The 26,519-nt window shown below is 41.1% G+C and overlaps 1 protein-coding gene across 3 annotated transcripts in view; it reads left to right on the forward strand.

Annotated features, from left to right (window-relative positions):
- Window positions 1–11,767, forward strand: part of Fer2LCH (Ferritin 2 light chain homologue) — a 31,241-nt gene extending 19,474 nt beyond the window's left edge. For all 3 annotated transcript variants that reach the window (XM_067147749.2, XM_067147750.2, XM_067147748.2), the window contains exons 5-6: window positions 3,837–3,950; window positions 11,377–11,767. In XM_067147749.2, the coding sequence (XP_067003850.1) occupies window positions 3,837–3,950; window positions 11,377–11,544 (282 nt within the window). In that variant the 3' untranslated portion in view covers window positions 11,545–11,767. The remainder of the gene's footprint in view (window positions 1–3,836; window positions 3,951–11,376) is intronic.
- The last annotated feature ends 14,752 nt before the right edge of the window (window positions 11,768–26,519 follow it).

A 26,519-nucleotide genomic window follows, 5' to 3' on the forward strand; every position in this document is an offset into this window, starting at 1 on the left:
TGCTACTGCCACAGAAACAGCTGATGAGTCTACATATGCAGTGAATGAAGGTTTTGGCACCTGATGTTCTATTTCACATACTGAACATTAATGGATTACTGTAGCTTGTGTTTGCATGAAGTTGTCTATTTCAATATATTATCAGCAGCATAATAGCACACTATTTTTATTCTGCGTTTACAGCCTGTTCAAAATTGCTAATAGTTCTTTGAAGGGAACGTATATGCTAATGATTAGCTGAGTGAAGCATTCAAAACATGAAATGAAATCTGAAGTGTGTATCTGCAGAACCTGGACTCTTACCTGAAAGACTAAACTGTTTTCTGCTCGGGTATCATACCACCCTGCTGGAAAGTGAATGAACACCTTCAGAGTTGCATACTAGTTCGAAATTCTGTACTCTACTAGATATTCTCAAATGCCTGCACAAAGAGGCATCACATCTGCGAATATCCCTAAAATTTTGAGGTCACTCAGAATTATAACACCTTCCAGAAATGGAAATTTAGTACCGAGGCTGAGTATGTAGGTAAGCTACGCTACCATCTTGAATTAGATTATGGTAATGTGCTCTAAAATCGCATTGATCAGCTATAAGGAACAGAAGTCTACAAAGTGGCCGATAACAATTTCAGAGGTATCTTATATCGCCCACAATGCTGGACCCTGGAGGCTGTGGAATCTGAAGTGCCAGGAGACTGTTGTTTTTGCACAGACTTTTTATGTGCACGTTTGTTACTGTATTTTAGGTAGGGGAAAGAAAAGTTTCATACAACTCCAAAAATATCTCGGTTCTTTCCTTGCTGGCAGACATATAATTTGGATTTCTAAAAAAGGTAAAAACTTAAGCTTAGAGGCCTCTCCAGCCATCCTGGCTCCTGTGGGTTTCTCTTGGATTATCTTTCATCTCTCTCTAATAGTGGTGGCAGGTACCAGTAACCAGTGGTGGCGAAGGGATCTTAATGAAGGTGAAGGCTGAAGGTTTACAAGGGGGAGACAAGTTTGGGCAACTTCCAGCAGTGGATTAAGGAATTTAAAAGTGTACCTAAGAATCAGAAGATGGAGGTCATTGAACATCTGCCAACATTTGCTTTTTTAATGCCAGTACCAATACTGAAGCCTGCTCCATCAAGATAGCCTTAAATGTTTCTTCATGGTGGACGTTATTCCTTATATAAATGATATGATTCCTTATATAATGCAAACTATTATTCAAACGACTGGTATACAATATCCTAAATATGTTATTTTCACTAACACGCTATGAATGTGTGAGAGAACTGAACTCTTACTTTGTTCATGGTATTCTTGGATTTATTTTAAGTCTGTAATGTACATAATAGCTTTTAGTAGCTGTCTGGCTGACTGGTGTAATGTTGCAGTGGTTATGGTCACTGCAAATGACAGCCTGAGTTCAATAGTGACATCAGCGCAATATTGTCAGGAAAACTATTAAATTCTGTACTTTTTTAGTGCTAGGAGTGTCTGAGGACACGTTCGGCTTGCCAGTTACGTACCTGCTTTTTCTGGTGCATCCAGTGGGAGTGAAATGCATGTACTGCTGCGTGAGGGTGTTGTCTGTGAGTGTAGGTGTAATTGTATGGGCTAGGAATAGGAAGGAAGTGGCTGAGGCCTTGAGAAAGGTACCACCATCCCATTGTTTGTCGGGAGTTGAAAACTGGAAAAACCACGGAAAACCATTTTGAGGATGGTCGACGGGTGATTCAAACCCATCTGTCTTCAGAGTACTGAGCTAGCAACTATTACTGGTGGTGTGTAATGCAATGAATGCTGTACTGCACTGTACTTATGTCAGAGACAGATAATTACATTTTTATATTTAAAATACAGGTATTTTAATCCTGTGAATGGAGAGGAAGTAAGTTTATTTTGGGGCAGTGCAAGCTTCCCTTAGCATCTCCCATCGCAGCCCTTGCCAGTAACAGTTTCGTACATCTCTCTTCTGAGTTGGTACTGTATTGGGTTTAGTTACAAACATAAGTACCATATTTCTCTGAATCCAAGACTACTTTTTTCCTCAGAATTTCATGTGAAAAATCATGAGTCTTTTTGCATCTGCGACATAACTGTAATAAATACCACTGCAGCTACCATGGTAACCATGCTGCTTCCTTTCAACTCCCCCCCCCCCCCCCCCCCTCCCTAGCCACGGCAGTTGATTTTACAATGCCTCTCTGCAACGTCACTGGTTCTTGGAAAATAGTGAAGAGAGAATGACATTCTACTAGCCTCGACAAAAACGTTTCTCAAATCTGTAGAATGGCATCAAAATATTAGGCCTATGGTACTCGCTTGAGCTAATTAAAAGGTCAACCATAATGTACTATACTTCCGAGACCCAGCTGCGCAGGAAATGTCCTTTGAACTGGAATAGCAAGGATGCGACTCTTAGAATTCTTAGAAAGGCCACGGTTACTCAGCGACAGAGTTAAGACGCGTCTACTGTATGTGACGCTTACCAAAAGTAAGTTTTATAGACAGCAGAAATATTTTTGTGATGGATTGTTACATTGTAGACACATGGAACAGGTATTGCCGGCAAATTTTCAACAGGTTCTCATCTGCATTATGATGCCGAATTTAAGTTAATGGTTATCAAATATTTGGAAATGAAGAATAATTGTGCAGCCTCAAGAAAATATGGCATGACTAAAGCAAATGTTCGGCGTTAGCATGAAGCTAAACACAGCTTAAAAAGTGTGTTCTATACAAAAAATGCATTCAGTGGTCCACAGCAAGGACACTACAGAAGTCGGAAATGAAATTTTGAGGTATATGCACGAAAAATGCAAGGGTAGACTGCCCCTATCATGGCGCACAAAACTAGACCTTCAGTGTCTGTGCCTTTTATTATACTGTACTTTGCTAGCCAGCAAGCGAGACTTGCATCTAGCGGCAGCTGGTTGTACCTGACGCTTAGAGTTTTATAGGCAACAGGATTACTTTAGTGGTGGATTGTCGTGTTATAGAAACGCTTGGAACTAGTATTGCCAGCAAATTTTAAACGGGTTCTCTTGGATATTGTGATTTCAATTTTAAATTAATTGTTGTTAAAGAAAGAGAAATAAAGCTGCTGGAAAATACGGCATAACTTAAGCAATTGTTTGGCGTTGGTGAAAAGACAGAGGTAGTCTAAGAATGCGTACCGTGCACGAAAGGCAGCCAGTAGTCCACAAGGAGAAACGTGAAATTGTGAGTTATGTGCGCGATAAATGCAAGGTCAGAATGGCCATAACATGAGTTGCGGGCTTGCAAATAGGAATTTCCTGAACTTGCAAAGGCAATATCAGCTACCTCTAATGAAAATAATCAGGTTAGTAGGTAGGATTTACATGATACTTGTGTGCGTATTTTATTTCTCGAATTGAATTTGAAATTTATAATAAATAAAATTATAATTTCACAAAGCACTTTTTAAGCCTGATTTAAATTTTTTGAAGGAAAAAGTGGGGGTAGTCTTGCATTCAGGGTTGTCTTGGATTTGGAGAAATACGGTATAAGTCTGTATAATACTTCCGGTCATGGACATGCTACTTACATCACTAGTTCTTACAGCCATCCTGTTCACTAGGTAGCTACTTTTCACAACAGTGACATCAAAACTTTCAGCTCCCTTGGTTAGTGAATGAACGCAAATTTTTGAAGGAATCAGGAATAGCATTTATGGACTGTGTTAATGGATATGAGTAACCCAGAAATTTAGAAATACCTTTTTAGATTATTATTTATTAGACCAGGACTCTTTTAAATCACTCAGGTGGTTCAAAGTACAGTATGTGACAGTTCGTGATGTATGATTGTTCTTTTGCTTTCAGGAAACTACCGAATTAGGTGAACTGGAGAGTCTTGCGAAGGCTGTGGACATTCAGAAGGATTTAGCTGTGAAGGCTCATTATATTTACAACCATACCAATTTACATGATCCAGAAGTGAGTTACCTATTAACATAATCATTGTTGAGCTTAATATTTTAATCATTATCATTATGGTTTATGTGGGTATATCTGTGCTCTGGTTTTTTTCTATTGGCTCTCTTGTCCTGCTAAAATAGCAGTCACTGTTGATTTCATTAGTGTTAAGTATTTTGGTGCTTGGAAGCCAGGCCAACATGCTCTCATAGATATAAGTGCACATTCTAAATGTCACAAGGTATTAAATTGGCTTCTTGATATTGCTTTCCTATCACATTTTCCTCTGGGTATGTGAAGGTAATAAACCAGCTGTATCTTCATTCTCTCCTGAGAAACAAGCTTGGAATAAAGACTAGCTCTGATGTCTTAAATAATTTCTCTATTTTTTAAAAAAAAGGATGTGATAACATAATGGTTTTGTAGAGAGAAAATACACTAGGGATAGCTGCCCTAGAACAAGGAGTACCATACGGTAACGGTAAAGTGAGAGTAATGTACTGTAATGCCATTCGAATTTTTATACAGTATTTGAGTGCATTGTTTCCCGGGCATAATCCCATTCCATTAGATATGATAAATGTTATTCCCCATCCTTCACCTCCTGTACATTTTTCATATGGCAAATAACTAAATGCCATGTCTAATCTCTAGACAAAACTTAAGTAAGGGATGAAGGAGCGGGGCTCAGCAGATATGTCTTGTTGAGCTCACGTACACATGTACAGGATAGGATATCATAACATTCTGTATTAAGAAGCTCTGGAATAGCAGTCATCCATAAAAATGATCCAACATCGATTTATGATAGCTGTCATTCTCAGAATTAAAGTCATATAACTTTAGGATGACACGAAGATATGAGTGTGCCATATTTCAAGCTTTTAGTTTCTATATTGCCAAGATACTATCATATGAATTCATATTTGAAGTTTGATGCTTTATCTGATGTGCCTAATAAAAACAGCTCTAAAAATATAGGCCACAAACGAGAACGTCCAACCTTTGACATACGGCCACTGCTATTAAAGTTCACAGGCCATTTGATTTAATTTATTTATTAGGCTTAAATACACTGACTGACTGACAGAGCAAATGCAACACCAAGAAGGAGTGGTCAGAACTTTATGCCAATTGCAGGGTAGACTGACGTCACTGAGGTATGCTCACGATGTGAAATGCGCCGCTGTGCTGCGCACGTAGCGAACGATAAGTGGGACACGGCGTTGGCGAATGGCCCACTTCGTACCGCGATTTCTCAGCCGACAGTCATTGTAGAACGCGTTGTCGTGTGCCACAGGACATGTGTATAGCTAAGAATGCCAGGCCGCCATCAACGGAGGCATTTCCAGCAGACAGACGACTTTACGAGGGGTATGGTGATCGGGCTGAGAAGGGCAGGTTGGTCGCTTCGTCAAATCGCAGCCGATACCCATAGGGATGTGTCCACGGTGCAGCGCCTGTGGCGAAGATGGTTGGTGCAGGGACATGTGGCACGTGCGAGGGGTCCAGGCGCAGCCCGAGTGACGTCAGCACGCGAGGATCGGCGCATCCGCCGCCAAGCGGTGGCAGCCCCGCACGCCACGTCAACCGCCATTCTTCAGCATGTGCAAGACACCCTGGCTGTTCCAATATCGACCAGAACAATTTCCCGTCGATTGGTTGAAGGAGGCCTGCACTCCCGGCGTCCGCTCAGAAGACTACCATTGACTCCACAGCATAGACGTGCACGCCTGGCATGGTGCCGGGCTAGAGCGACTTGGATGAGGGAATGGCGGAACGTCGTGTTCTCCGATGAGTCACGCTTCTGTTCTGTCAGTGATAGTCACCGCAGACGAGTGTGGCGTCGGCGTGGAGAAAGGTCAAATCCGGCAGTAACTGTGGAGCGCCCTACCGCTAGACAACGCGGCATCATGGTTTGGGGCGCTATTGCGTATGATTCCACGTCACCTCTAGTGCGTATTCAAGGCACGTTAAATGCCCACCGCTACGTGCAGCATGTGCTGCGGCCGGTGGCATTCTCGTACCTTCAGGGGCTGCCCAATGCTCTGTTTCAGCAGGATAATGCCCGCCCACACACTGCTCGCATCTCCCAACAGGCTGTACGAGGTGTACAGATGCTTCCGTGGCCAGCGTACTCTCCGGATCTCTCACCAATCGAACACGAGTGGGATCTCATTGGACGCCGTTTGCAAACTCTGCCCCAGCCTCGTACGGACGACCAACTGTGGCAAGTGGTTGACAGAGAATGGAGAACCATCCCTCAGGACACCATCCGCACTCTTATTGACTCTGTACCTCGACGTGTTTCTGCGTGCATCGCCGCTCGCAGTGGTCCTACATCCTACTGAGTCGATGCCGTGCACATTGTGTAACCTGCATAACGGTTTGAAATAAACATCAATTATTCGTCCGTGCCGTCTCTGTTTTTTCCCCAACTTTCCTCCCTTTCGAACCACTCCTTCTTGGTGTTGCATTTGCTCTGTCAGTCAGTGTATATTAAAAATAAACAATATAAATGATGTTGTTTGGGTCATTAGTCCATATAATATTTGATGCAGCTGTCCATGCCACCCTATCCTCTGATAAACTTTCCATTTCTACATAACTACTACATAATAACTGTTAATGTGTGCATGTCCAACCAACAGTTAGCTTGTTTATCTATGGGGTCTGTTATGAAGCTAGATGAATCTTGGTGAGATTTTACAACTGGATGACCTTCCTGGCGTCAACCTCATCAGTGGAGTATCTTGCATTTATTCTAATCTATTTGTCATATCATGCCTTGCTCTACCTCTTCCGTTCTTAGTCTTTTTTAATGATAAAAACTGGCAAAATTTTGGATGCATAAATTATTGAAGGAATTCAGATATTTAAAAAGTTAATTACAATTTATTTACTTTCTGAGGCTAGTTTTAGTTTTGAAAGCAATCCAAGTTACTCTTCAGCTGGCTTGCTGAGCCTAACACTGGAGAGGAGTTCTACAAGGCAGCAGCGTTGGTATCCTCTTCTAATTAAGCCCAGAGAGGATGGGTTGCCATATCTTGCCATTCTGAAGGTTGCCTTCTCTGCCAAAGGTGCCGTTATGGACTTCACTCGTAACCCTGAGCTGGGACCTTTACCAGATGTTACACAGGAAAAACTAGAAAGGGTCCACCTTTTCAATACAAAAATGTTATAGTTTATTTATAACATGTATTTGCACTTGGGACTAGTTTCGACGCTGTGTTGGCGTCATCATCAGCCAAAAAATGGGAAAATAGGCCAGTGTGTAGGCATTCATATTACACAAGGTGTTACATTAAACAATACAAATCTTGCAAGGAGATAAAAACATGGATGAATATAGAAACAAATGAATCGTTGAGAAAACAAAAGTTATACATGTTAAAAATAACCTTAACCACACATCTTGCAGTGCGAAAATATTCTTCTTGAATGATTCATGAGTATAAAACACACGCGCACACATTTCTGAAGAGCCAGCAGGCAGGACAAAGTAAAGTGAAACCTTAAGAGTTCTTCTGAGAAGACTTCATCATTTTTCTATGTTCCGATTAAATAATGAAGTCTCCCTTGAGTTCCTGATAAACATACACAACAGGAAATTCTCCTTCACTCTCAACAATAGCTATAAAGACCAACGGTAAATTTCATTTTTCAAAGACGTGAAAGCATGATCTTGAACGTGATGTAACTCCTTTCATTAAACCCATTTTTTACACAAGGTGTTACATTAAATAATATATCTCACGAGGAGATAAAAACAGGGACGAATGTAGAAACACATGCATCGTTGAGAGAGCAAAAGTTGTACATATTAAAAATAAGCTTAACCACACAACTTGCAGTGCGAAAATAATTGAATTTGAAAGATTCTTGAATAAAGGACGCACGCGCACACACTTCTAAAGAGCCAGCAGGTAGGAAAAAGTAAGGTGAAACCTTAAGAGTTCTTCTGAGAAGAGTTCATCATACTTTCAATGTTCTGACTAACTAATGAAGTCTCGTTTGAGTTTTTCCTATCTTCCATTCTCAGTTCAATACGGACCAAAAATGAAACTCTTATGTTTAAAAGATGTTACACACACGGGCCAATCTGCTCTGGGACTCGCATAGGCAGGGGCGCCACTCCCTGGGCAGGGCTGCCTTCGAAGAGGGTCCCGTGAAGGAGCAGTGGTACATGAATAGGCTAAAATGGAGAGCATTTGTAAACCACACCAGGGGAAACTTGATGATGATGATGATGATGATGATTTACAATTTATTTACATTTAAAAGAATACATCAAATATATACACACAATTGGTTCAACTCATTTGCAGTTATAGTCATTTGGCGTGAAATTGGAGCAATAAAAGTTCAGTTAATGTAGGTACATAATAATGACATACCGGCAAAAAGAGAAAAGTATTACCTTTTATAGGGTACCGTCTTAGACTTCGCTACCATGACTGGAGGAAGAACTGCTGGTACTGTTATCACTGCTCGCATCTCTCCATTAGGAGTCATCTTCACTCCCGTCTAACTAATTTGAGTGAGATTCCTGTTTTCTTGAAGCTGTTTTCTGTCGCCTTCGAAGAATTCATGTCCGAACCGCGCAATGTCCACTCGCAAAGTAGTTCCCTAGGTGGTTTCTGAATCTTGCCTGTTGGGGTAATTTTGTGCACACTTTCTTCCATCCAGCACTGATAAAAGTTTTTTCATATTGTCCTTCAATGGTATATTTATCGAAACCTCCAAGGGTTGAAGTACAGACGTCTGTCCACCAGGAATCTCTGTCAAATCGGTTTCCATGGTTTCCAATAACTTCCTAGTGTCTTCCGTCAGGTGGCCACGAAAACTGTCCATTACGAGAAGGGTCGGGCATCGAGGGAGGGACCCTGCTAGATTTCGCCAAACCATTCGTATCCAATCTTGTATAAGTGAAGTGTCCATCAAACCTTTTTCCTGGGTACGAACGTGGATCCCTCGCAGAAATTCTACTTTCACCATTGTTTTTTCGCTTTAGAACAACGTAAGGTGCAAGCGCTCTGCCATCAGCTGTTACAGCAAGCATTACGGTACATCATTATTCTTTGCTGTTCGACTGGCATGTCTAAACTTATTGGCGTCTGATCTGCGTTTCCTATTTGGTAAAGCGAATATTCCTTAACTTTACGCTTCTCAATCACAAAGTGGTGAAAATCAATTACTTTTCGGTTGAAATCATTCGGCATTCCTTGGCATGATGTTGTTCTTCATCGAAGAGAGAGCCCATTTCTCTTCATAAAATTAATCATCCAGCCTTGGCTAACCTTAAAATCCGAGACACTGATTCCATGTGCAGCAGCTATTTCTCATCCTTTAAAATTCAGCATTTAGTGAGAAACGGCATATCCATCGTTGCATAACGATATCACATGTTTAAGTAGATCCTTCTCTACTTGCGGAAACTTGCCACTTTTTGGTCCGCGAAATGCTTTGCGAGACTTGTTGGTTGCTTGAAGTGCAATTTTCTGTTTCCGCTAGTAGCGTACGTTGCATTCGAAGAATGAATACTTGCAGCCCGCTCTGAGTTTATACGATGCTGTGTTACTCGAATACTTGCTCATTGTAGATTAATAAACAGTTTTGAGATCACAGAAAGCACGTGTATTGCACCCGAAACACTTGTAAAATGTGTTTGTACCAGACTGAAATAGTGTCACTAGCCACTTCTGCGCTGATTCACTCGCTGAACTAGTGCAGTGGTGTTTCCTACTGGCTGCTAACAGCTCGTTGCCCAGTATTTGGAATGCCCGGTTTCGCAATAAGAAGGCTGCTACTAGAGTAGTTGACATCTTTATTTCGAAACGCATCCAGAGCTGCGTGATGTATGTTCGAAAAAGTAGATGCGTCAAATAAGGGAACATTTCTTTTTTCCCACATTGGACCCCAAAATATTGGGATGAGTAAATTATGCAAGTGCATTAATTATTCAAGAAAATACGGTAACTAGTCCTTTGTGTCTTATGTCGTATCATTCTATCTTTTCCCCTAATCAGACTTTTCGATGAAATTTTCTTTCTCTTTTTTTTCAAGGTCTGAGTCTGCCATCCTTGTCGTGTTTCCATTCCATAAAGGCATTCTGTTCTGACCACTATGCAGTAATGTTTTAATTTGGCTTTAATGGAGGGGACTTGCAGGCATAATCTGAAGGCCATCACCATCCTACTCCCCCTGACTTTTAATACCTCCTTTTAATTTCCATTGGGAGTGAAGAATTCTCCCAGGTATTTAAATTTATGAATGTGATGGATGTTCACAAATTGAGTTGACATTCTGTCCAAGTCATCTGCTTTGAGTCTATGAATGCTTATTTTTGAAAGGAAATTCTTAAACCTGATTTGACTGCAACATTTAGTAGTTCTTCCACTTGCTTCTTGGCTGTGGAGGTCGTCCATTATCAGGACGACATTTGCAGAGGCTGGACAGTCGAACATGACTGCATTCTTCCCACATCCTCTCTTTACCCAGTTCTGAGTTTCATACTCAGTTATTCTCGATCGCCATTCTGTGATGACCTTTTCTAGGGTGCAATTATTATTATTCACAGAAGAGCAGAGAAATATCAAAGTATACTTCTAAAACTCTCTCCAGTCAAACAGCTGATAAATAACCTCCAGTCTTGTCACTGGGAGAACCTGTGTGCCTTATTGCTAGTTTAAGGGCCAAATTGCCGGTAGAGAGAAATATGATTTATTAAAACCATCAGCTTCCTGTATGTATGGACTGCCAACAAAGGACAAAGTGTACAATAAGCAAATTTAAAGTTATAAAGCTGGGAACTAACATGATACAGTATCATATTTGATAAAACCTAATAGAACTATCTCGCGCATACATTTCTCAAGTCCGTGAAATTGCTTCCTTTCGTATCATGAAATCAGTAGTCCTCTTTGAACAGTGCAGTTCATCCGATCGTAAGGAAGGTAATACTGTAAAATTCTCTTTCAAGATTGTCATAATATTGTTCTGTTGTAATCTAATGTGAGTATTATAATTCTGATCGTCCATTTGTTGTGGTATTTCCCTCAGGAGATTTTTTGGCTATAACTCGGCAGAAGCAAGGGATAAAGGATTGAGTGAAATATTACAGAAGAGGTTGTTTATGATTTGCTGAATGGAAGGGTTTACAAGTAGTCGGTGAATGACTTTAAGTCTTAACCACTGATATTATTCAAGGCTAGTGATAGAATTAATATCTGTTACTTTCACACTGCAGCCCTTTTAGGGGTTTGTAGGATACGTTGTAAAAGGAAGTGCTGGAACCAAACTCCATTATAGGGACTTCATACGTAAATTAGCTTGAAAATTTTAATGATTCAAAAGATAGGAATATTTCCTCAGGATTGTACTTCACATATTCCCCTCTCAAACAATTCTGTAAAAATGTATAACAAGTTTTGACATTTCTTTACAGATGGGCGCTTATGTGGAGGATAAGTTTATGCATAAACATGCGAAGACTGTACGTACTTTGGTGGGACTTTCTAATGACCTGAGGAAGTTTGTACAAGAGGACAAACAAAAGGGCTCACCAGGACTGCAGTATTTCATTGTGGATGAGTACCTGAAGAAATTTATTTAAGAATATGTGGAAAGTTTTGTAGTTCACTTATAGCAGATGCCAGTCTAACTCATGACATCTTGACATTGTTAAATCATTGGGCTAAAGAACATAGATCAAGTCCCAAAAATAAATCTACCACTATTGTTAAGTCTGTAATATTTTGAACCATATAATGATGTAAATATGATTGGTGTTAAATGTATTGCCACTTTGTAAATCGTTGAATAAAAGATTTCCGACATTCATGTGTTTTATACCTGGTCTCTCTCTCTGTATATGTCAGTAGATTCAGTTGCTTTCCTGTTGAATGGATGAAATCGAACTCAACTTCCTCGCAGTGATGAGATTCAAGTAGAAATTCTTTGCCATGAACCTTAAGAAAATGTTTTCTATTTTTACAAGTTTAGGCTAGCCAACAAACATTACACTGTTCTTGTAACTTTAACCGTTAAGCTGAAACATCCTTTAGTAATACACAACTAGAAATGTGATCCGAATTCTGGATGTAATTTCTTACATATTTATACCATACTCTAAACACAGAAGAACCGGGTGAGTTGGCCATGCGGTTAGGGGCGCGTGGCTGTGAGCTTGCATCTGGGAGATAGTGGGTTCGAACCACACTGTCAGCAGCCCTGAGAAGGGTCTTCTGTGGTTTCCCATTTTCACACCAGGCAAATGCTTGGGCTGTACCTTAATTTAGACCACAGCCGCTTCAAACTCCTAGGCCTTTCCTATCCCATCGTTGCCATAAGACCAATCTGTGTCGGTGCGACGTTAAGCCATTAGAAAAACAAAAAAACAAAACAGGAGCTTGCTTGCTTGTTTAAAGGGGCCTAACATCTAAGGTCATCGGCCCAAACACAGAAGACTAGTGATGGCCAGTCAGACAGGGTCTCGAGAATTCTCAAGACTAGCACAAGCCCTGTTTCTCGCGCGAGATCTCAAGTGTTGTCCTCTTGTGTGGTAAGCGGTGTGTTGTAGGCTACATGTAGTCTGGGCTGAATGTTGTTTGTGCAGATATATGCGAAAAGCCAACCACAGGCCTTCTCCATTCCATAAATACGTGTCAACTAGTGATGGGCAATGCTCTCGCAAGAATTTTATGCTGCGATCAATGCGACGTTCCAGTAACTATGAGTGTAAACTTGATAGTATACCACAAGCAGTTATTGTGTTAAAAGTTGTCATATGGTAACGTCTAAACCAATAAATGTTGTCAAGCGTGGAAAAGTACTGCATGTTCAACTATGAACCCCATAATACCATTGACGAATGCGAAAACAATGTTAGTATCTTAATCTCTTCGCGATTTATTTGAGGTAGACATCTTAACTGAATAACCCTTATAATTTGTGAATAACTGTAGATAGGATGTATACTTACCTGGATACTAGAGGCGTGCAGGTTTCGAACACGAGATGGGGGAAAGATGTGCTTTGCTGCATATGCAACCACCATTACACATGGGTGGAACGGGTAATCTAAAATACCAGAGTTTGCTCCAAATCTTTCGACAGGGGTGATGGGCAATGCTCTCGAAACCAATTCTCCTGTGTTGCGAGCTGTGTAATTTCCCAGTAACTACGAGAGTAAGTTTGATAGCATCTCATCAGCAGTTCTCGTATGGAAATGTTTGTGCCGATAAATTTTGTCAAAAGCATTGCCTATGAGCTCCTTAATACCATTAACAAAAGTGAAAACAGAATGTCAGTATCTTAAAAGGTTCAAGAGCAAATGCAGGTGGACATCTTAGCTGAATAACCCTTATAATTTGTTAAAAAGTGTAGATAGAATGTACGCCTACCTGGATACCTCGCAGTTGTTGTCGACAGGGTAGCTTCCTGTGATACAGACTGGGCCGGAGGTGTTCTGTGACTATTCCCCTTCGTTGACTTTTGTGTTTTTGAGTGCCGGATCATACCAGAAGGGTTTCTGCCGACTTATTTTACTTCTTTTGAACCAAGGATTATTATTATTATTATGATGTACTACCTGTCAAAGGAATTGGATCAAACTCGGGCATTTTAGATTACACGTTCAACTCGTGCATAATGGTGGTTGCATATGCAGCAAGCTGCATCTTGCCCTGGCTTGAATTTGAAAAATGCATGCCTCTAGTACCCAGCACTCGTAATTTATCAGACTCCACATTCAGCATCCCTTTGACATTGTAATGACGAAGGAAATAATTCCTTACAATGTTATAAAGTATTTGCGTGATAATTATATACTTTGGTGCAATATGAAAGTTTGTCTGATTGTATTCAACAACTTTAAGACCATTTCTGAAAAGCAGTGTAAGTTGTGGACGTGGGATTATTTTGAAGAGATGCCTGCCTGCTATGTATGCAGAAATGCTTCTGGGATGATTGACACTTAAAAAACGCACTATCACTGAAGGGGGATAGTCGCAGAGAACACCTCCAGCCCGTTCTGCATTACAAGAAGCTATCCTGTTGACAAGAATTGCAAGGTATCTTTATTAACAAATTATACAGAATTATTCTTCCAAGATGTCCAGTTTTTGGAGGGGATAGGGTTCAAAAATATAAATTGTCAATTCATCTCTTAACAGAATGTTTAGCATTTAGATGCTTCTGATTTCAGGTTGAGATAATAAAACATGCACAATACACTTTTCAGAAATAACTCCAACTACAGAAACACTTGAAGCATTTTCTCTATGGCCAAGACTCTTCTATTTCCATTTTCACACCAGGCAAATACTGGGGCTGTACCGTAATTGTAATTAAGGCCATGCCTGCTTCCTTCTCACTCTTAACCCTTTCCTGTACCATCATCGCCACAAGACCTATCTGTCGGTGGGATGTGGGAGCAACTTGTTAAAAGAAGCCTCTCCTCCATGATTTAAAATATAATTTTTGACTAAGTTTGGTAACACAACATCCTCACCAAAATAATTGCAGTTCTGCAGTCTTAGACCAGTGTAGAAAACCAATATTCTTAATTTATTTACTTGCGTCATATGCTGTTACTTCATCAGTGGTAAGTTTACCATTAGCTTTGCTGGAAACTATAAGGTATTAATCCAGCCCGGGGGCCACTACATTTGTAATGTTATGAGTGGAAATTGATGCAATCTTACTTGGAGTACATTTACTTTTATAACCTAATTAAGATTATTACACGCCATATTCATTTCTCAAGTAGCTTCTTGTATTCCTATTGGCCAATGTAAAGTGGCATGTGATCTTCCCTTGAAGGAAGTTAATCATAATGCGTTACCAACCGCAGCACAATAAAAGCCATGGGACTGTACCTTAATTAAGGCCACGGCCGCTTCCTTCCCACTCCTAGCCCTTTCCTACCCCATTGTTGCCATAAGACCTATCTGTGTCAGAGCGATGTAAAACAGAGTCATAAAAAATAAACCACAGTCTGTAGAAGAGATAAAATATCATGTTCTTGCTTTTGGTAAGTTGAATTATTCTTAACAAAAGAAACAAATGAACAGGCCAGCTACAAGTAGAACTCAGCTCAAAGACAAAAGACAAAACAAACTTTAACCATATTATCATCAAAGAGATATTGTAGAGAACAATAATGACCAAACAGACACCAGTGAGATTTGAACCCACAACCGTCCGATTTCATATCAGGTGCTCTTACCAATTAAACCATCATATAACTAAAATAGTAGTATGAGTTAAAAATACAATGTGACGGTCCTTTACTGACAGGCAAACAAGATTTAGTGGAGTTCTTGAAAAAGTCTTTGAAATAATTCATAAGATATCTGGTGTTGGCACCTATTAACATAATTATCATGTGGTTAGACACACTCTGTCTTATGAAGCAATGTTTAACGTTTAAAGAATACCTTAACAATTGATACAAAGTAACCACCATGTTAAGACACTATGTACAATACATTAACACTTGATATAAAATAAACACCATGTTAAAATACTATGTACACTCGCATGATAAAGATTTAAGTGAAAGTTGTCTGGATGCTAATTACAATGTTTGATGCCTGATAACATCTATTAATCATACTCGAAGGATGTTATAAAACCTCTTAATGTTTCTATAATCTTAGAAAAATACGACTAAGTTGAAGTCTTCTTTACAAAAGGCACATCAACAGATTGTGGAATTGAAAAAGCTGTGAGTTATATTGTAGCCAAGCTCTTGGTTCATGCTATTTTAAAAACCGGTCTATTGTTGATTGGAGACCTAATTTGCACGCTCTAATGGTTTAGAGAATAAGCAAATAATAAGGATAGGTGGATCAATGATAGTTTCAAAGTGTTTGAGGTGTGGTGTCAGCCACTGTCTTGATGTTGGTTGAATGGGAGACTCACGAAATACTAACTTTTTAGATGGAAGAATGATATCCACTCAGGAAATGAAGTTGTTAGAATGTCTGTAACAAAATTGAAAATGATGTTTTTTAGAAAGATGTAATTAAAAAGCGAACCTCCTTGTGTTGTATGTGGCAAGATCGTGTCATTCTTGTCACCAGCTCGACTGACAGATAGCTCTCGTACTTTGTGTGTTGTAGTGGTGTGATGTCTTAGCTGGAGGAAGGATAGGGGTAGGAGGGGTGTGTGGAGTGTCACGTGTCACATTGTTTCATAAGACAGAGTGTGCTTAACTACATCATGTTTATTTTAATAGGTGCCAACACTAGATATCTTACGAATTATTTCAAAGACTTTTTCAAGAACTCCACTAAATCTTGTTGGCCTGTCAGTAAAGTAATACCAATATAAATGGTCCGTTATTGGACATTACAAATTTTCCAGCTAACTCATTCCTGGTTGCCAGCGCTTCACCCCCGTGTGCTAGGCTGGGCTCATCAGTTGGTACCTAGCACACCTACCAAGACGCTGGATAGTGCATACCGTGGAGGCCACTGCGTAGGCTAATTGTAGCCACCGGCAGTGCCAATGCACTATGAGAGACATTGTCTCATTATCAAAAATTGATGCCTGCTTGGCCATCAGATGATGTAGATGTTGATTCCCATAGGGAATCAGAAATAATTGTTCCGAATGAGTAAATTTATGATACCAATATAAATGGTCCGTTATTGGACATTATAAATTTTCCAGCTAACTCATTCCTGGTTGCCAGCGTTTCGCCCCCGTGTGCTAGGCTGGGCTCATCAGTTGGTACCTAGCACACCTACCAAGACGCCGGATAGTGCATACCGTGGAGGCCACTGCGTAGGCTAATTGTAGCCACCGGCAGTGCCAATGCACTATGAGAGACATTGTCTCATTATCAAAAATTGATGCCTGCTTGGCCATCAGATGATGTAGATGTTGATTCTCATAGGGAATCAGAAATAATTGTTCTGAATGAGTAAATTTATAATACCAATATAAATGGTCTGTTATTGGACATAAATTTTCCAGCTAACTCATTCCTGGTTGCCAGCGTTTCGGCCCCGTGTGCTAGGCTGGGCTCATCAGTTGGTACCTAGCACACCTACCAAGACGCTGGATAGTGCATACCGTGGAGGCCACTGCGTAGGCTAATTGTAGCCACCGGCAGTGCCAATGCACTATGAGAGACATTGTCTCATTATCAAAAATTGATGCCTGCTTGGCCATCAGATGATGTAGATGTTGATTCGCATAGGGAATCAGAAATAATTGTTCCGAATGAGTAAATTTATAATACCAATATAAATGGTCCGTTATTGGACATTATAAATTTTCCAGCTAACTCATTCCTGGTTGCCAGCGTTTCGCCCCCGTGTGCTAGGCTGGGCTCATCAGTTGGTACCTAGCACACCTACCAAGACGCCGGATAGTGCATACCGTGGAGGCCACTGCGTAGGCTAATTGTAGCCACCGGCAGTGCCAATGCAATATGAGAGACATTGTCTCATTATCAAAAATTGATGCCTGCTTGGCCATCAGATGATGTAGATGTTGATTCGCATAGGGAATCAGAAATAATTGTTCCGAATGAGTAAATTTATAATACCAATATAAATGGTCCGTTATTGGACATTATAAATTTTCCAGCTAACTCATTCCTGGTTGCCAGCGTTTCGGCCCCGTGTGCTAGGCTGGGCTCATCAGTTGGTACCTAGCACACCTACCAAGACGCCGGATAGTGCATACCGTGGAGGCCACTGCGTAGGCTAATTGTAGCCACCGGCAGTGCCAATGCAATATGAGAGACATTGTCTCATTATCAAAAATTGATGCCTGCTTGGCCATCAGATGATGTAGATGTTGATTCCCATAGGGAATCAGAAATAATTGTTCCGAATGAGTAAATTTATGATACCAATATAAATGGTCCGTTATTGGACATTATAAATTTTCCAGCTAACTCATTCCTGGTTGCCAGCGTTTCGCCCCCGTGTGTTAGGCTGGGCTCATCAGTTGGTACCTAGCACACCTACCAAGACGCCGGATAGTGCATACCGTGGAGGCCACTGCGTAGGCTAATTGTAGCCACCGGCAGTGCCAATGCACTATGAGAGACATTGTCTCATTATCAAAAATTGATGCCTGCTTGGCCATCAGATGATGTAGATGTTGATTCCCATAGGGAATCAGAAATAATTGTTCTGAATGAGTAAATTTATAATACCAATATAAATGGTCCGTTATTGGACATAAATTTTCCAGCTAACTCATTCCTGGTTGCCAGCGTTTCGGCCCCGTGTGCTAGGCTGGGCTCATCAGTTGGTACCTAGCACACCTACCAAGACGCTGGATAGTGCATACCGTGGAGGCCACTGCGTAGGCTAATTGTAGCCACCGGCAGTGCCAATGCACTATGAGACACGTCTCATTATCAAAAATTGATGCCTGCTTGGCCATCAGATGATGTAGATGTTGATTCGCATAGGGAATCAGAAATAATTGTTCCGAATGAGTAAATTTATAATACCAATATAAATGGTCCGTTATTGGACATTATAAATTTTCCAGCTAACTCATTCCTGGTTGCCAGCGTTTCGCCCCCGTGTGCTAGGCTGGGCTCATCAGTTGGTACCTAGCACACCTACCAAGACGCCGGATAGTGCATACCGTGGAGGCCACTGCGTAGGCTAATTGTAGCCACCGGCAGTGCCAATGCAATATGAGAGACATTGTCTCATTATCAAAAATTGATGCCTGCTTGGCCATCAGATGATGTAGATGTTGATTCGCATAGGGAATCAGAAATAATTGTTCCGAATGAGTAAATTTATAATACCAATATAAATGGTCCGTTATTGGACATTATAAATTTTCCAGCTAACTCATTCCTGGTTGCCAGCGTTTCGCCCCCGTGTGCTAGGCTGGGCTCATCAGTTGGTACCTAGCACACCTACCAAGACGCCGGATAGTGCATACCGTGGAGGCCACTGCGTAGGCTAATTGTAGCCACCGGCAGTGCCAATGCAATATGAGAGGCATTGTCTCATTATCAAAAATTGATGCCTGCTTGGCCATCAGATGATGTAGATGTTGATTCCCATAGGGAATCAGAAATAATTGTTCCGAATGAGTAAATTTATGATACCAATATAAATGGTCCGTTATTGGACATTATAAATTTTCCAGCTAACTCATTCCTGGTTGCCAGCGTTTCGCCCCCGTGTGCTAGGCTGGGCTCATCAGTTGGTACCTAGCACACCTACCAAGACGCCGGATAGTGCATACCGTGGAGGCCACTGCGTAGGCTAATTGTAGCCACCGGCAGTGCCAATGCACTATGAGAGACATTGTCTCATTATCAAAAATTGATGCCTGCTTGGCCATCAGATGATGTAGATGTTGATTCCCATAGGGAATCAGAAATAATTGTTCTGAATGAGTAAATTTATAATACCAATATAAATGGTCCGTTATTGGACATACATTTTCCAGCTAACTCATTCCTGGTTGCCAGCGTTTCGGCCCCGTGTGCTAGGCTGGGCTCATCAGTTGGTACCTAGCACACCTACCAAGACGCTGGATAGTGCATATCGTGGAGGCCACTGCGTAGGCTAATTGTAGCCACCGGCAGTGCCAATGCACTATGAGAGACGTTGTCTCATTATCAAAAATTGATGCCTGCTTGGCCATCAGATGATGTAGATGTTGATTCCCATAGGGAATCAGAAATAATTGTTCCGAATGAGTAAATTTATAATACCAATATAAATGGTCCGTTATTGGACATTATAAATTTTCCAACTCATTCCAAGCGTCTTGGTAGGTGTGCTAGGTACCAACTGAGGAGCCCAGCCTAGCACACGGGGGCGAAATGCTGGCAACCAGGAATGAGTTAGCTGGAAAATTTATAATGTCCAATAACGGACCATTTATATTGGTATTATAAATTTACTCATTCGGAACAATTATTTCTGATTCCCTATGGGAATCAACATCTACATCATCTGATGGCCAAGCAGGCATCAATTTTTGATAATGAGACAATGTCTCTCATAGTGCATTGGCACTGCCGGTGGCTACAATTAGCCTACGCAATGGCCTCCACGGTATGCACTATCCAGCGTCTTGGTAGGTGTGCTAGGTACCAACTGATGAGCCCAGCCTAGCACACGGGGGCAAAACGTTGGCAACCAGGAATGAGTTAGCTGGAAAATTTATAATGTCCAATAACGGACCATTTATATTGGTATTATAAATTTACTCATTCGGAACAATTATTTCTGATTCCCTATGGGAATCAACATCTACATCATCTGATGGCCAAGCAGGCATCAATTTTTGATAATGAGACAATGTCTCTCATAGTGCATTGGCACTGCCGGTGGCTACAATTAGCCTACGCAGTGGCCTCCACGGTATGCACTATCCAGCGTCTTGGTAGGTGTGCTAGGTACCAACTGATGAGCCCAGCCTAGCACACGGGGGCGAAATGCTGGCAACCAGGAATGAGTTAGCTGGAAAATTTATAATGTCCAATAACGGACCATTTATATTGGTATTATAAATTTACTCATTCGGAACAATTATTTCTGATTCCCTATGGGAATCAACATCTACATCATCTGATGGCCAAGCAGGCATCAATTTTTGATAATGAGACAATGTCTCTCATAGTGCATTGGCACTGCCGGTGGCTACAATTAGCCTTCGCAGTGGCCTCCACGGTATGCACTATCCGGCGTCTTGGTAGGTGTGCTAGGTACCAACTGATGAGCCCAGCCTAGCACACGGGGGCGAAACGCTGGCAACCAGGAATGAGTTAGCTGGAAAATTTATAATGTCCAATAACGGACCATTTATATTGGTATTATAAATTTACTCATTCGGAACAATTATTTCTGATTTCCTATGGGAATCAACATCTACATCATCTGATGGCCAAGCAGGCATCAATTTTTGATAATGAGACGTCGTCTCTCATAGTGCATTGGCACTGCCGGTGGCTACAGTTAGCCTACACAGTGGCCTCCACGGTATGCACTATCCAGCGTCTTGGTAGGTGTGCTAGGTACCAACTGATGAGCCCAGCCTAGCACACGGGGGCGAAACGCTGGCAACCAGGAATGAGTTAGCTGGAAAATTTATAATGTCCAATAACGGACCATTTATATTGGTATTATAAATTTACTCATTCGGAACAATTATTTCTGATTCCCTATGGGAATCAACATCTACATCATCTGTCAGTAAAGGACCGTCACATTGTATTTTAAACTCATACTACTATTTTAGTTATATGATGGTTTAATTAATTAATTAATTTCATACCACCAACAGAGATGTTTCTCCAATTACAGTTGGCTTAGTCATTATGCATTAATTATTAAAAATGACAATTGTTAGAAAGAACTTAGTATCTAAAAATAAAAATATACAACATTATTAACAAGTAGAGTAGCAAACGGAATTTACAGCACATTAATACTTTTAATATGAATGTATCGGGATCCCGATGACAATTGATTTTGTGGCTGAGAGATAGGCTGATGATGCCCACAACAAGGGCAAAACATGTCCCAATTTAAGTGTCATGCTTCAGTTATAAACATTCTCAAGGATGTACTGTATTGAATAGGTTGACCACTTCAATAAACTAAATTGTTCCTAATTTATATACAATTTTCATTATGGACCAACCATGAAGTTTATTACGTACATACAACGTAGTCAAGCAGCTCGTCTTCTTTCTCCCAAGTCTTCCCAGCCCAAACTTTCCAACATTTCTGTAATGCTACTCTCTTGTTGGAAACCACCCAGAACAAATTGAGCTGATTTTCTTCGGATTTTTACCAGTTCTTGAATCAAGTTACCCTGGCGAGGGTCCCATACACTGGAACCATACTCTAGTTGGGGTCTTACCAGAGACTTATATGCCCTCTCCTTTACATCCTTACTACAACCCCTAAATACACTCATAACCATCTGTACCCTTTATTTAAAATCCCATTTATGTGATTAGCCCAATGAAGATCTTTCCTTCTATTATCACCTAGGTACTTACAATGATCCCCACAAGGAACTTTCACACCATCAATGCGGTAATTAAAACCGAGAGGACTTCTCCTAGTTGTGAAACTCACAGCCTGACTTTTAACCCCATTTATCATCGTACCATTGCCTGCTGTCCATCTCACAACAATATAGAGGTCATTTTGCAGTTGCTCACAATCGTGTAACTTATTTATTACTCTGTACAGAATAACATCATCTGCAAAAAGTATTATCGCTGATTCCACTTCTTTACTTATATAATTTATATATATATATACACAGTATATATATAAATAAAATCTTAACGGTCCAATAGTACTGCCTTGAGGAATTCCCCCCTTAATTATTACAGGGTCAGATAAAGCTTTGCCTACTCTAATTCTCTGAGATCTTCTAGAAATATAGCAACCCATTCAGACACTCTTTTGTCTAGTCCAACTGCATTCATTTTTGCCAGTAGTCTCCCATGATCCACACTATCAAATGCTTTAGAAGGTCAGTCGCGATACAGTCCATTTGACCTCCTGAATCCAAGATATCTGCTGTATCTTGCTGGAATCGTACAAGTTGAACTTCAGTGGAATAACCTTTCCTAAACTCGAACTGCCTTCTATCGAACCAGTTATTAATTTTGCAACCATGTCTAATATACCCCTGAAACTTTGGCTGAGCTACTCAGTACACGAGAAGGAGAAGAAGAATTTTGTGATCGAGATGAAGAATTCTTTGGGAAAGGTACTGGTAAGTTCAAACTTCAGAGATTGGAACCATTCCTCGTGGTGAGAAAAACCATCCATTAGGTGATCATGGCAAGAAGAGTGGAGTATATGTTATTTTTGGAAAAATTGCCGAAATTACCATCTCACTACTGCAGGAGCAAGTCAACAAATGTATATCTGGGGCCTGTAATTCAACCAGTAAGTCATCTGCATGACTGTACAAAGAGAGTTGCAAAGGAACGAATAATGAGTCTGTCAGTAGGTACATCTTCGATACCATTCTCTCTGACTTGCACATAGGTTTGTTCAGGCCAAGAAAAGATGAATGTGACCTGTGTGTTGGCGGTATAAATGAGTATGATTATTTAAAACATATCACTATGAAGGACAAAGCCAGAAATGAGAAAATGAAGGACAAAAAGGATGCAGACACCGGAGCATGTGCAGTATTCACCATGGACCTTCAGGCGGTAAAGGTAGCTCCATTTCTGAAGGCTAGTGCATTATACTGTATTACAAAACAAAGCTTGCAGTACATAACTTTATTGTATATAACTTAGGAACCCATGATATAACATGCTATTGGTTCAATGATCAAGTTGAGCTGGTGACTTCAGTCTTTGCCTCTTGCATAATTGATACAATAAACAAGCAGTTGGAAAAGTCCAGGGGCAGAGCGTCAGGGGAGACAGGGTAGACAGCATGAACCCTTAACATTTTGTGAACGAAATACTGTCTAGTTAATTCAATTATTTTTAGAACATTAATTATTTCCACATTCATGACATTATCTTATTTGCTGCTTTACTTATTTTTGTCTCACTTCGGCAATGTTAGGGCTTGCGTCAGTTACACGAAGCACGTAGGCGAAAGTAGATGCTGTCCATTCTGTGTATGATCCCCTTGATTTTCAAAGCTTTCAGATAGAGCAACACTAATGCTGACTGTGGAACTATGACTTTTCTATGGCGAGATTTCTCCGCCCAGTAGACAGACTTGCCAGTGTCTCTTCTTGCTCTCATTAGCTAGTATTTGGATCTCAGGTATAAAGGTTATCTTATTGGCTACCATCTCAGACATGCTTTTAATGTAGTTAATTAGAGCAACATTAACGCTATCTGTAGGTGCTGACTGTGGAACTATGACTTTCCTATAGCGAGATTTCTCCGCCCAGTAGACAGACTTGCCAGTGTCTCTTCTTACTCTCATTAGCTAGTATTTGGATCTCAGGTATAAAGGTTATCCTATTGGCTACCATCCCAGACATGCTTTTAATGTAGTTAATTTTAATTTATTTTATTATAGGACATGTCTAAAAATAAAATAATAATATTGAAATACAAAATATAGCAAACTTACACCTAATAAATTAATGACAGCATGAAAACTCTTCAAGTACCGGTACATGCTTTTCCTTGCCCGCCAATATTAGTTAAGGTATTATCACCCCCACAACATCTCTCTCAACACACTTCGTTTCGCCCCATCATTTTTGCGGCTGGGTGGCTCTTTCCTCATCGTTGCCTCAGCCGGGCCAATCAATAATAATCAGGCAGACGCCTCGTTGGCTGTCGCCTCCCCGCTCACCATGTACGCATATCTTATTAAGGGCGTGGACACATCCATCCCTGACTCCTACATTTACCAGAGCATTGCTGGTGGCCCTAATGAACGTCCTTTCTCGTCCCTTGCGGAAGTTATCCAGCTTCAAGACCGCCTTTCGGGTCAAACTTCACCAGATGTTCTGCTTCTCTTCCGAGACTCGTATGAAGGATACTGCCTGACAACCAATTGCCTCTTTCTCAAGACTCATCACCACGACGTGGTCCCCGCTCCAGAGCATCTCTTACGAGACCTGCATCATCTTCCAGATCCTCCTGTCACTGTTCAATCCCGTTACCCGCATAAACCAGCGAAGTCCTCTGCTCCCACCACCACCACTACTACTACTATTACTACTCCTACTACTACCCCGTCCACCACCACTGCTTCTCCTTCCACCGTTCTTACTACATCAAGTCATCATTCTCCTATTATGTCTGCCCCGCTCACCACCCTCCCCCGTCACAATTTGCCTCCAGATCCCTCCATTGAGGTTACAGTCGCTGACCGTACAGCTGGTGCTCCCACTTCACAACAGTTCCCTTCTTCGACTAGTACTCTCTGCGACACTGCCTCAGTCCTTCCTGCCATGGATTTGTCTTTCTGCCGTACTACGGATACCACCACCACAGCTCCAGCAGATCTCCCTAGCACAGCAGATGTTTCCACACCAGCGCGCCAACTGTCTCACCCTCCGAGCTGTGTCATCCGTGGGATTGATCCTGCTATCACCGAATGGGACCTACTTCAAGAACTGCAACGAACAGGAGTCCCAGCTCGCCGGGCGATTCGGATCTTTAACGACGAAGGCCCGACCTTCATGATGCGTCTACAACTTTCATCTGATGCCGACGTCGATCACCTCATTGCTACTGGCATCCGTTTCCATCGGCGAGCGTATCGAGTGGAGCCTTCCCGCTCCTCACTACGCGCCGGCCCCCTGTTCACTTCCACCTTTCCTCTTCGTTCTCCTTCAGTCCCGCCACCCTCCCCACTGCCACCCACAGTCAACCTCCCTGTTCCACAACCACCTTTCATCTTACCCCCTCTCCAGATCTTGGACTTCCTCCGTCTACATGCCACTTCCGTTACTAATATGACCACTACCCTCTACTACCTCCTATTACAATGCTATCCTACTCCATACTCTAACTTTCTTCCGCAACCCCCTCTTCTTACAACTCAGTAGGTAACTTCTATTACCATACGCGCCCGGGATACATTGCCATGAATTAATTCCTTGTCTCGCTTTCCTTGGTATTCGCGGGGGTTTGCTTTGTGCGGGGTGCATTGCGGGTCTCCCCTGGGTCCCGGCTTGTCGTCCCGGTTACCCTGCACCCATCCTTGCATTTCCTCCTTTACGGTATGTACTATACATACTTTCTTTAATGATCTTCATTTCTATTTTCTTCCCTCTTCTAACGGCCAAAGAGCTCCTTAGTTGAGCTGGTGGCCCGCCCCTCCTCTATTGAGGAGTGGGAATGAACCAACCTCATGATGATGTTTTATTACCCCCACAACTATTGACTTACATTCTTAATAATGAACTCCAGAGTATGCATATGGAAACGCTATGAGTGCATTGAAACAAATTAAAACCTATTTAACGAATTCAGTGACCAACCAGTGACTGTCTAACTTGGAAACTCTAGTTATGTATAGAGAAGGAACTGCTGTGACATCTTAGCAATTCACCTGACTTGAAGACGTGGGTAAAAGATAGATATATTTGCTGAAATGAAGGAAAGGAGGACTGAACTCATTTACAAGAATATTGTTTAAGGAGACTTGTACGAAAATCTATTTATTTCTTATTTCTCTTATTAAATCGACATAGCAATGAAATATATTGCCATTTTTCATTCTAAAAGTACCGTATGTTGTTATTTGACAACTCCCGCTGCCCATTTAGTCTATATTTTAAAATAAAATGAGTGCACATAGGATTATAGATTGTTATAGGATTTGTCTTAGTTTCATTCATTAATATAATATTGAATGTAGATCTGTATGTGTCAAAAACAAAATTCCATATGTAATATGATTAAAATAGTTTAAATTTAAAAAATCTCTGTATCCCCCCTTACTTAGTTCACGCTTCGCCACTGGAAAAGTCACAAGTTCCTATCATCTTGTATTCCAACGGATGGACCCACCAAAATTGGAACGTAGTGATGTCTAACACTTTGTTAAAACTAGCCAAGAAAACTGGGGTTGTGATTTTCCAGAAATTCCTAGAAAAGTGTCACACCCAAATGGA

This window comes from Anabrus simplex, chromosome 5, assembly GCF_040414725.1.
Source record: "Anabrus simplex isolate iqAnaSimp1 chromosome 5, ASM4041472v1, whole genome shotgun sequence".
Classification (NCBI taxonomy): Eukaryota; Metazoa; Arthropoda; class Insecta; order Orthoptera; family Tettigoniidae; genus Anabrus; species Anabrus simplex.